General features: G+C 36.1%; 2 protein-coding genes across 2 annotated transcripts; both read left to right on the top strand.

The window, feature by feature from the left end:
• Positions 1–308: 308 nt before the first annotated feature.
• LOC123872192 (luc7-like protein 3) lies at positions 309–7,337 on the top strand. The gene is made up of 9 exons (XM_045916367.1): positions 309–637; positions 1,255–1,450; positions 1,961–2,058; positions 2,596–2,747; positions 3,314–3,451; positions 3,660–3,896; positions 4,481–4,719; positions 5,029–5,111; positions 6,944–7,337. The coding sequence occupies exons 1-8, from the start codon at positions 533–535 to the stop codon at positions 5,073–5,075; spliced, it is 1,212 nt and encodes a 403-aa protein (XP_045772323.1). The 5' UTR covers positions 309–532; the 3' UTR covers positions 5,076–5,111; positions 6,944–7,337.
• Positions 7,338–8,376: 1,039 nt separating this feature from the next.
• LOC123872193 (charged multivesicular body protein 6-A) lies at positions 8,377–9,837 on the top strand. Its single transcript, XM_045916368.1, has 2 exons — positions 8,377–8,880; positions 9,454–9,837. Exons 1-2 carry the CDS (start codon positions 8,578–8,580, stop codon positions 9,769–9,771), a joined length of 621 nt encoding a protein of 206 aa, XP_045772324.1. The 5' UTR covers positions 8,377–8,577; the 3' UTR covers positions 9,772–9,837.
• The last annotated feature ends 1,915 nt before the right edge of the window (positions 9,838–11,752 follow it).

The raw sequence follows: 11,752 nt of genomic DNA, 5'->3' as shown, positions 1-11,752 counted from the left end.
ATAGTAGGAGTTTAATTTGTTTACAAACTATGTGTATTGTGAAATACAAACAAAAATTCGAAAAAATAACCTCAAACTCAATTTTTTTAAATATTCGACTTCATTCACGGCTCTAGGTTCAAGAAATTTGAATAACCACAGATCAGTAATCCTGTGAATAACTCACAGATTGTCAGATAAACGAATGGTGAATGATTCCAGTCCAGTTTTCACGGAACCGGAGTGCAACCGGAAATCGTGTAGTCCTACCCTAACTTTATTAATTTTTCTGTAATCTCTGTCTTGGTTCCTCTTGGATCTCTATTCTCTCTAGTTCTAATCTATATTTTTGGAATTTAGAAAAATAAAAAATGGCGGATGTAACTTGGTAGGTTGGTGGTTCTATTTGGTGAATTTCTGTTGAAATAATAAAATTAGGTTTTTGTTGTTAACCATACATTAAAACCATTTTTTACCCTTCATATATTGACTACGATAGTGTTTGAACAATAACTACTCGATTGTGTAAATACATCGGTACCTATTTTATACAATGGCGGTGTTGGCGGCGGCACAGTTGCTAGATGAGTTGATGGGCAGACACCGTAACACTAATCCAAATGAAAAGATAAGGAAACCCAATTGGGAAGACCCAGAAGTAAGTTAAGACTCTTAATTTCTAGCTTTATTCCTATGTAACTTATAACCTATTAAGGTGTTGATCATCAGAATTCTGGTGTTCAACGTTCATCGTTCAATGCTTGCCAGGCTTGGAACTCTACATAGGTACCTTAAAGTGACTGCAGCGGTTAATATATAGCAACTATTTGATTCATTTCTTTGAAAGACAAGTACTTAAGTCTCCATAATTGGTAATTGTTTGATTCTGAGAAATCTGAACTTTTACTTTATCCTGCTTCAAGTTTTCCTCATCAGGACTCAACCCGTCACCGGCCCACTACTGAGCGTGAGTCTCGTCTCAGAATAAGAAGAGTTTAGCCATTGTCCACCACACTGGCCAAATGTGGAATGGCAGATTTCATACACCTTTGAGAACATTATGGAGAACTCTCAGCAGCTTTCCTCCACCATTAAAGCCAGTGATATTTAATTGCTTAAAACTCTAAACTAATTCTATATAATATGCTTGCATGTGATTCTGAAAAATTGACTTGATGATGAGATGAGTTGTCTGCTCAGGGTTGTGTTCCAGACCCTCCCAAGAGAAGGCCAGTCTTCACCGCAAATTTCTTACACAAACAATATTTTTTACAGTATTGTAAATACTACATGGTCAAATTCTGTCCTCATGACTTATTTGTTAATACACGGGCTGATCTGGGGGCCTGTCCTAAAGTCCACGATGATGAAGTTAAGGATCTATTTGAAAAAGCAGAGTCTTCGTATATGAAAGCTCAATATGTTGAAGAGTTTCTTCGATTTTGCCGTCACATGATCAATGATGTAGAAAGTAAGTACTTCACAACAAAATATGAATAGCCTTTATTTCAGAGTTCACAATGTTTTAGCAACTATTAACTAAGGTATTTACATCAAAAAAATCTCTCAAGTTTGAGTGGTTCGCAAAGGTTTCCTCAAACTCTCACCAATTCTTGCGATCCTGTGTCACCATTCTCCAGAATGGACTAGCTGTTAGTTTCAGCTTATCCTCCCAACATCTTTGTAGCTGACCCTTGTTTCCATTCCCATCTTGTGGGTACCACACTCTTATGGTTACTTGGTCAAAGACTGAAATTTACTCATCAGGTCATAGGTTCAAACCTTATTTATTATTAGATGTTGATTCCTTGGTAGAAGGAAAACAAGATCTTACATATTATTTTTAACATTATTTCTGGGTGAATTTGGCCGAAATTTAGCATGCAGATATAACTATTATGGAATAGATATCCGCTAAGAAAGTGTCTGTGAAGCACTAAACTTGTTACATTTGCCCTATAATAATGAATTTGTTTTTCAGGAAAAATTCAAAAAGGTAAGCAAAGGCTGGAACTTATGAATTCCAAACCAGAGGGTCCACCAATGACTCAAGCTCAAACTGAAAAAAATCAGGAGCAGGTAAGCCATTTTTCAAACATTAACTGTGTTGTCTGCTATGAGTGGTCTTTTGACTGCTGGCGCTTACTGTATAGAATGTCTGTCCTAATTGTGAAAATACATCAATTAAATGCAATGTCCAATCCTATAGATTATTGTTAAGCTGTGAGTCCCAGTTATCTGATGATACCTGTAATCCTGAGTCCAAAATTGATATCTCATTCTCTTTGGACCTTTCACAACTTCCAGAATTCAGATAAACTTTTGATGTTATGACAATCTTTGTATAGGGACGTGTCTTTGTGACATTGGCACATTGGGTAAGTGTTGCTGAGGAATAATGTTGGCTTTCACTTTGGGTCAGTATTCAATCTTACTTAGCAACATTGTTATTTTAAAAGAAAGGCCATACAATTCTTGACAAAAAAACAACATTGCTTATCATCAACCAATTACAGATAGATTGAATATTGAAACCCAATGTTAGGCTGCATTATCATTCATCATAATGTACCACCAGGTGAGATTGCAATCAAAACCAACTTGTTATCTCTACAGGTACAACTGCTATCGGAAAAGATCACTGCGTTGTTACAAGAAGCAGAGGAGGCGGGCAGTTGTGGGAACATTGAACAGGCCCAAGGGCTCATGAAGCTCTGTGATAGACTGAAAGAGGAAAAAGATACGCTTTTGAAACAGCAGGAAAATAGGTAAAGTTTTATTTAACAATTTTTATAAAATTGTTAATTTTTTTAATTGTTATTTTAAAAAGTGCCATAAGTCTACGTTGTCGTATTAGTTTACAAATTGCGAAAAACCAAGTAAAATTTGAATTTCGCGGGCAGACCCGTCGCTTCCACCTTAAAGACAGCTACTACACTCCATAGATAAACGGCAAGCATCAAACTTTATAGTTCATACTACCCACGTAATTGAACCTAAAACTTCTAAATTAAAAGTACTGACTTATGTAGAAAAAATTAAAAACTGCCATGCTAAAAACGCGCGGCCATACATTTTTGAAAACTCCATGGAAATTCTTATTGAATAAAAAGCATTCTAAAACCACTCCAGAATTTAAACTATACCATTTTGAAAAAATAAAAATTTTTTTTTTTGTGATATTACCACTTGTGCTATAAGACCTATCTACCTGCTTTTCATAATTCTAGGTCAACAGGAAGTACTCTATAGGTTTTCTTGACAGACAACAGATGGACAGACAGACAACAAAGAAGTCCTCTATAAATACTAATGTTAACTTTAACTTTTCCAGCCACTGGTCAATGACAGCAGAGCTAGCAGCCGCTCAGGAGAAGCAAATGGAGGTGTGCCCCGTGTGTGGCGCCTTCCTGATTGTTGGTGATGCTCAGCAGAGAATTGATGATCACTTGTCTGGGAAACAACATGTTGGGTGAGGATATATTATAGGTTACAAACTAGCGACCTGCCCTGGCTTTGCACTATATACTGATGTGGTATCAGTGTCGTTATTTTGTTATATTTCAAAAGAATAAGACCACATTTCCAGTGAAAGCTTTCAGTCTGCTTGATTTCTTTCAAAATCTGAAATAATTATCGTCATATTTCAACAAATTAAACACTTTACTTTGTGTTTACAGATACTTTAAATTACGTCAAGCCTACGAAGAGATGCACGAAGCCCGCGAGAAGGAACAGCAAGAGAAAGAGCGAAAACGACGTGAAGAGAGAGAAAGAGATCGCAGCAACCGCGGTGGCGGCCTCGGTTCAGATAGGCGCGATAGAGAGAGAATGGAGAGAGACCGCGAGCGGGACAGGGACAAGGACAAGGATAGGGGCGACAGGGACAACAAGGATAAAGAGAAGGAGCGTCATCGGTAAGTATAGAGAGTGCAACAACCGCGGTGACAGCCTCTGTTCAGATAAGTCAGACATAGAGAGAGGTGGAAAGAAATAACGAGCAGGATAGGGACAAGGATAGGCGAGACAGGGAGGATTGTATGGAATAATTGATTTCTCTCAGCAACTCGATTTCATCTTTCTCATCCAGACATTTAAGGGGGAAGGGGGGGATGCTAACATCCTAGGGGCAGAGACTTGAGGATATACTTCTAAGAGCATAAGGAACACATAATTAGTATGTTATTTATTTAGAGGTTAATGGGATCGATTCTCTTTTCAGAGTATTTGCATCTTTTTCTTTTTGATATTGCTAACAAAGGATGGAACATGAATTTTAAAAAAGACACAAAATAGTGCACACTACAAATTAAAACAATAGGCTCGCGACTGGCAGCTAAAGTGACGAGGTTTGCCAGTTCTAAATTAAATCACGTTTGGCTGTTCTTTTCTTATTACCTTTGGTAAGAAAGAGATGTGAATACTTTAAATTTTAGTTGCGCTCAGAATCAGTACCAATGTCTGTTAAGCTATACATAATCCCTTACTATAATGGTTATAGGTCAAGCCGCGAGGGGCGTGACAAGGACCGCGAAAGGGAGCGTGACCGTGACCGCGACAAGGAGCGTGACACCAAGGAACGTGACACCAAGGAGCGTGACACCAAGGAGCGTGACACCAAGGAGCGTGACACCAAGGAGCGTGACACCAAGGAGCGTGACACCAAGGAGCGTGACCGGGATCGCGACCGTGACCGGGACCGCGATCGCGATCGCGATCGCAAGCACCGCAGGGAGAGAAGTGAGTACAACTTGTATTGCGTGAGTTCGCTCGGGTCAGTTTTTTTGAAATTACAAATACAAACTTTTACCGCCTAATTTAAACCCCTAGGCTGAGGGCATTAGTGTCAAAATTTCAAGTTTATAACCCAGCTGTTTAGGATGTGGTGTGTTTGTGTCAAACAAGGTTATCTCTAGTAGTGCTGTATCGTAGGAATTCAGAATAAAACTTAACAATGTATTTTTTTTAATAATAAAATATTGCCGGCCTTTCAGTAATTTGTTGATCCGCCCCTTGAATAACCCCATGTTGTAATATTTTTTTTTTAAGGATCTTCGCACGAGCGCTCTCGCCGGCGCTCCCGCGACCGCCACTAGTGATTGACTGAGGTATCACAAAAGCCCCTCGAAACGGTAAGCACACATTAACATTGCACAAGTGTTACAACATACACACACATGCAACGCAATCACACTAACCCCCAGTGTAAAGGCATTACTTAACCGCTTCATACACAGACTACTCCAAAAAATGTTGATACAATGATAAAGTAATTTTTGAACACTGTTATTTTACAGCTTTAGTAACATACCAAAATAAAACTTCGGTTTATGGCAAACATATGGGGAGTAAAGCCCCGTTGCACTCTCGATTCGGTAGTTGTCGTCACACCGACGGACTTGGCAGGTATTTGATACGTCATTATGAATAGCCGCTGGAAGCCGACAAGGAAAGGCTTTTTGGTCAATCGCATATACATCTTATCATTTATTTTTTTTATGACAAAAGGGGAATGCCCAGTTGAGAAAGGAGTTTTGGCCTAGGTACGTCGATCAATGAGAGATTCTGGTATTCACATTGATATCATAGATAAAGAAACAAGCATTTTTTGTACCTTTGTAAAGTATGTATAAAAAAGTTCAAGCTACAATAAAACTTTTTAGGTGATCATTATAGGTCTGAAAATAAACAATGTTGATTGAGTTTCTCTTTTATTTTGGCTGAAAAGTTACGTACAGATATGCACTAGTTGCAGCAATAATTTTAGTTATTAAAAAAGTAATTTTATAGTATTTATCACATTGATGACAGAATCTTGGCCAAAAATGGGCAATTGTCTTTGAGATGTAAAAGAACCTGGCGATTGACCAAGGGGAATAAAGATGAGCCGTCCGCATAAACGTCGTCTCGTTTGAGGTATTTTTTATGTATGTTTCGTCATTGACAATCTCGAGTTGCCACAGTCGGGACGTTGGTGCAGATTGAATGCCAGGTATTTGTTAGGCTTCGGTACCGAATGCTAGGCTCAATAAAATAAAACCTGTCTAGTTTGGATCAGACTCGCACGCAGAGGGTTCCGTACCATCTTACAAGATATAACGTACTTTTTTTTTGCATGGCGGTCATTTTGAAATTCGCCATCCTTGTTTTTTATTATTTGTTGTTACAACCATTACACACTGAATATTTCAGCTATTATTATGAGTTACAGACAGGCCGACGGACACCGAAAGTTAGTGATAGGCAGTGGCGTGCAACTCATAGAGGTATAGAAGTACTGCCTACCCTAGTTGTAATAAAGTAACCAGAAAATAAGTTCATACCTTAATGCTTACCCTGGCTTTAAACGCTATGCATGCCACTGAACTGATAGGGTTGGCACCCTTGGGGTACGGAACCTTAAAAATATCGTTTTTGTCAGTTCTTGATTTCAGTAATTGAAATTAAAGACAAATCGCGTAATCAAAGTAAATCAAGTTTTAATAGGAACCTAAAAAGATATCGTCGGTGTCTTATATATTGTCATCACGTAATTCAAAGAGAAAAGGCGAAGCGAAAGAAGCGTTTCCCATATGCTTCTTTTTTCACAAAGCAGCTGCTGTTTTTACATCTACTGTGCATTTCCAGGTACCCTCACTATGGCAACAAGTTGGCGATTATTCTGTTACCTACGTTTATTCCTAATTTTTTTTAATTAATATCTGTCTGCTTGCATCGCAAGAAGTTAGTTTTTAATAAATAGTCTTCAATATTTTTATACATACTTGATGCCATACAAATTATTGACAAAATTGCCCTTACTCCCAAATGGAATAAAAATATAATGATTGATTTCAAATATCTGTTAATATAATTTTATAATTTTCAAGTTTTCACTGTGTTTTAGCTCTTTCAATCATTGTATTTTATTTCATGAACAAAAATAGTAACGTTCCCGTTTTTAGCAAATGGATGGACTTTTCAGTTGCAAAACCATAGACGAAGACCATCGATGGGGCGACTCGACCACAGACAATGAGGTACTTTTGAAATTAAGAGAACAGCGGCTAACGAAGAGGCGAAAGCATCGTCCATTAATACCGTCTCTTGGACATCGGTTTCGAGGTGACCTAGCATTATTTACGTGTATAACGATTTTTCATGATTCCACATGACTTAGGCAAATGCATGTATGCGTTATATAATAAACTTGTTATACCTAATTCGACTTAGAATGTAAGTTCTTGTAAAATGTAGCTACGTGTCAGCATATAATTTATCCCTAGGGAGTTATTTTCTGTAAAACAGATTCGTCTAAGGAGTGACCTTCAGGTATTTATCGATCTTTTATTTCGCTAAATAAAGTTGTGGTTAATTAATTTGTTGTGTATGAACTATTAGGGATATTACTATAATAAAAACAATATTAATAATGATAGAAACATTTTGTTTTATTTTTATTATTCATCCTTAGATGTATCCCTAAACTAGATTCACTAACTCAGTATCCAACACTGAATGTTCGCTAAGCTCATTTGACATTTATTTTTAATCCATCGAAGGTTTTTTACGAAAAAATATTTTAATATCATTCAGTGAAGCAGCAATGTAGAACCAACCAAATAAGCTTGGTGGCCATCATTCAGTGTTAGACACTTAGTAACGAATCAGCCTCAGCCTGTGACAATAACTACATAGAATCCGTTTTATTGACAAGGATTCGAATTTTTGAAAAAAATTAACAACCGTCGAGTTTCTTGCTGGTTCTCGATAGGTAAGGCATTCCGAACTAGTGGTAGTTGCATATTAGGTACAGTTGAAAAGTACTTGTTTATTTAAATAAAAATGATCTATCTCCATTCCGGGGTGCAAGCTATCTCTGAATAGATGAGGCGTGAAAAGATAACCGATAGATTAACTTTCATAAAAATATAGAGAAGAAAATCCAAACTCCAATGTTGGAAGCATCACACTCTAATATTATAAAGGCGAAAGTTTGTATGTGTGTGTGTGTGTATGTTTGTTACTCCTTCACGCAAAAACTACTGGACGGATTTGGCTGAAATTTGGAATAAAGATAGATAATATGCTGGATTAGCACATAGATTTCGAAAAACCTAAATCCACGCGGGCGAAGTCGCGGGCATCGGCTAGTTTATAATAATAATTACGACAAAGCGTAACTACTTAAATGTATAAATTACGACCTTAACGGCAAAAACCATTGATAAAACGTACAATTAAGATATTTGATTTAGAATTCCATTTAGAAATTACTGTATGTTTTTAAAACTGCCCATCCTCCATTCAAGTTTGCCCGGGTACCATCTTTGTCCTCATCCTCGTGAATGGCGGAATCTCTATTTTCGAGATGGTCACACTGGTTGTCAAAATGTCAAGTTCAACTTTTTTAATTTTTCAAGTTGTCATTTTTGTAAAGAAAATAAAGAAAAGCCAATCCATATTCCATAATTTTTATTAATTTACTCTGAATGGTTCAACAATAAAATAAAATTAATGCTAATGACTATCATAAGCGCCACGCAGTGTAAATAGTGTGATCTACATATAAAACACATTTTATGTTTAAGTGCTCTTCGTCTGATTAGGGTAAGCAAAATGGGTGGATGGTTTAGCAAAAGTAAAAAGCCTGTAAGTAGGGTAACTGAGCAAGATAAGGCAGTATTACAACTCAAACAACAAAGAGACAAGTTGAAACAGTATCAGAAGAGAATAGAACTCAATCTTGAAAGAGACAGGCAGTTGGCGAAAAAACTTTTATCGGAAGACAAACGCGATAAGGCCAAGTTACTTTTGAAAAAGAAGAGGTATCAGGAAAATCTCCTGCATAACGCTGATATACAGTTAGAGAAGTTAGAACAACTTACACATGATTTGGAGTTCACACAAATTGAAGTCCAGGTAAAGTTACATTTAGTTTTATACATAATATAAATCTAATTATTTTCTTCGAGACTAGGAATAGTTATAGTTATTCATTTTGGTGATATTAGTTTCAGCAAATATTTTAATTTATTGTAGTAACCTTGTGCCAATCTTTTTAGGGCTATTCAAACAGCTTTCAGTTCTTTGCTCCAGGAGTAATCCAACAGGGTGTTTTCCTGTAGATAAGATAAGATAATTTATTTGCCAGAAAGTTGGTACAATAAGATGGAAATTTATAATTTAGAAGCCTTAACTTTCTACTAAATTATTAGTGTGCAAATATTTAAGATAACAAAATAAATTAAATTAAATTAATGTCAAACAAAATTAGGAGTCAAAACAAAATTAGTACAACATGAAGCATGCTTCTGAGTTCTGACAGCAGAACCATATCTTTCGTAGCATTAGTTTTAAGTTAACGTAACTAATTATCACCCCTACATCATTGTTTGACAGTCAGAAAGTGTACAATATTACCCAATTTGAATAAAAGACTGACTCCCTGTAGTTGCCCAACAAGCAGTTTTTTAAAACGGTTCATATTTTCAGGTGCTTGATGGCTTGAAGACTGGAAACGCAGCTTTAAAGAAAGTACACGACATTCTCAACATTGATGAAATAGAAAAGATACTAGATGAAACAAAGGAGGGTATTGAGAAACAGAGAGAAATAGATGAACTCATATCCGGACAATTGACTGAAGAGGATGATGAGGCTATTGAAGCTGAGCTTGAATCAATCCTTGATGTCGAAGATCAACTGCCCGAGGTTCCTACTGATAAATTGCCTGATGTTGTTGAGGAAAAGACACCAGAGAGACCTCAAAGAGTGAAATCTAGTTCAAAGAAAATTGCTGTTGAGGCTTAAATATTTATTTTTTTACCATATTATTTAATAGTGTATATGTACCTAATATAATATATTTTATTATCACGTTTTGTATTTATTTACTAACTTATATAGAAACTCCAAGCATAGATTGCATTTAGTGTTTCAAATTCAATTATAATAAAAACTCAATTTTTACCAGGAGCATATATTATGTATAAATTGTAATTTCCAAAATAATTTTCTTATGGTCTCCGTGTACATAATTTGTTTGAACCACAGAATAAATGTCTTCATAATATAATACTACCTTATTGATACAGAAAACTCTCTTCAAGGACATACAAATAAAAATAATGACTCTTGTTAGAACACAATAAAGTGCAATTCAGCTCGCACACTACTGTGGTCTAATGTTTAACAAACACCTTTCTGTCCTGTTGATTGAAGGGGATCGGTAGGAGCCTCCGGGAGCTCGCGCCGTCATCTCGGGTCACATCACCGAGTCTGGTCTAGATGAACTTAAGCAGACTTTAGAATTACTGAACTTAATTTTATTTCTATTAGCATAGTGGAATTATACTTTCATAGAAGGAACTTCTCAGACCAATTATTTCTGGCACGGGTACAAAGACCACCTACTTTTGATAGTAGTACTTTTAATTCCTATTTGTTCTCAGAAAATATTTAGTAGTTACAATAAAAAATTAGCTGTGCGCAGAACTCGTTACATTTTGTACCACTCTGCAAGTTCTGACTTCTGATACTCACAGAGCAAATGCAACAGCTGTTATTAGGGTTCTGTACTTCAAAAGGGAAAAAGGAATATAAAAATCTGGCCAAGTGCGAGTCAGACTCGTGCACTGAGGGTTCCGTACTCGGGTATTTTTTCTAACATTTTGCACGATAAATTAAAAACTATTATGCACAAAAATCTGTTTTAGAATGTACAGGTAAAGTTCTTTCATATGATACCCCACTTGGTATAGCTATCTTACATTGAAAATTTAAACACATTTTAATTATTTTTTTTTAATGATGTAACCACAAATTCGCGGTTTTCAGATTTATTTCTGTACTTGTGCTATAAGACCTACCTACGTGCCAAATTTCATGATTCTAGGTCAACGGGAAGTACCCTATAGATTTCTTGACAGACACGACGGACGGACGGACAGACAGACAACAAAGTGATCCTATAAGGTTTTCTTTTGAGGTACAGAACCCTAAAAACTGGCCCAGTGAGAGTCAGGCCTCGCTCCTGACCGTTTTTTTTATATTCTGGATAAAATGCGGCACGGCGCGGCGGCAAAAATTGAATTTAATGAATTATTATTGATTGCAAATCAATACTAAATTATGCAACTGTTCACAAGTTTTACAAGACTTACTATTACGATAACTCCCAATAATAATAAGCATAATGCCATGGCCAAGGAAATGATGGAATAAATAAAAAAGAGAACTTTCATTTATGTTTTAATCTCATCCATATCAAATTACCGAACATAATTTAAGTTTTAGTACAATTCTATTGTCTAATTAATTTAAATTCTACAAACAGAATAGTGGCACCATTACAGTATTATTGTAAAGCATATTTGTGAATAAATAATTTAAAGGTATGGCAAAATATACCATTGTTATATTATATTTATTTAAGGTACATGAGATGGGTCTGCCAGCGAAATTCAATTTGGTTTTTCGCAAGTTGTAAATTAATACGACAAAGTAGGCTTATGACATTCTAATTCCGACAATGGCAGTATCATCTACACAGGATTGCATAAAATCTTTACTTGAAAGTGTTCAGTTTAAGAAATTAGTCAAAATAATGAGTTACTCACAAATTAGTCGATACTATAGCTAATTTCTTAAACTGGGCCCTTTCAAGTGGATTTTTACATAAACCTGTGAGGATGATACTGCCATTGGCGCAATTAAAATGGAATAAGCCTACTTTGTCGAATTAGTTTACAAATTGCAAAAAATCAAATTAAATTTGAATTTCGCGGGCAGA

Source organism: Maniola jurtina, chromosome 14, assembly GCF_905333055.1.
Source record: "Maniola jurtina chromosome 14, ilManJurt1.1, whole genome shotgun sequence".
NCBI lineage: Eukaryota > Metazoa > Arthropoda > Insecta > Lepidoptera > Nymphalidae > Maniola > Maniola jurtina.
Note: the sequence above shows the minus strand (reverse complement) of the source record. Positions and strands in the feature narration are given on the sequence as shown.

Bases quoted from the DNA above. Each gene is read 5' to 3' on its own strand.
- LOC123872192 (XM_045916367.1), top strand. From the start codon at position 533: ATGGCGGTGTTGGCGGCGGCACAGTTGCTAGATGAGTTGATGGGCAGA. The intron at 2,059-2,595 runs GTAAGCCATTTT...TTATCTCTACAG, and splicing joins CTGAAAAAAATCAGGAGCAG to GTACAACTGCTATCGGAAAA. The intron at 3,897-4,480 runs GTAAGTATAGAG...TAATGGTTATAG, and splicing joins AAAGAGAAGGAGCGTCATCG to GTCAAGCCGCGAGGGGCGTG.
- LOC123872193 (XM_045916368.1), top strand. From the start codon at position 8,578: ATGGGTGGATGGTTTAGCAAAAGTAAAAAGCCTGTAAGTAGGGTAACT. The intron at 8,881-9,453 runs GTAAAGTTACAT...TCATATTTTCAG, and splicing joins TCACACAAATTGAAGTCCAG to GTGCTTGATGGCTTGAAGAC.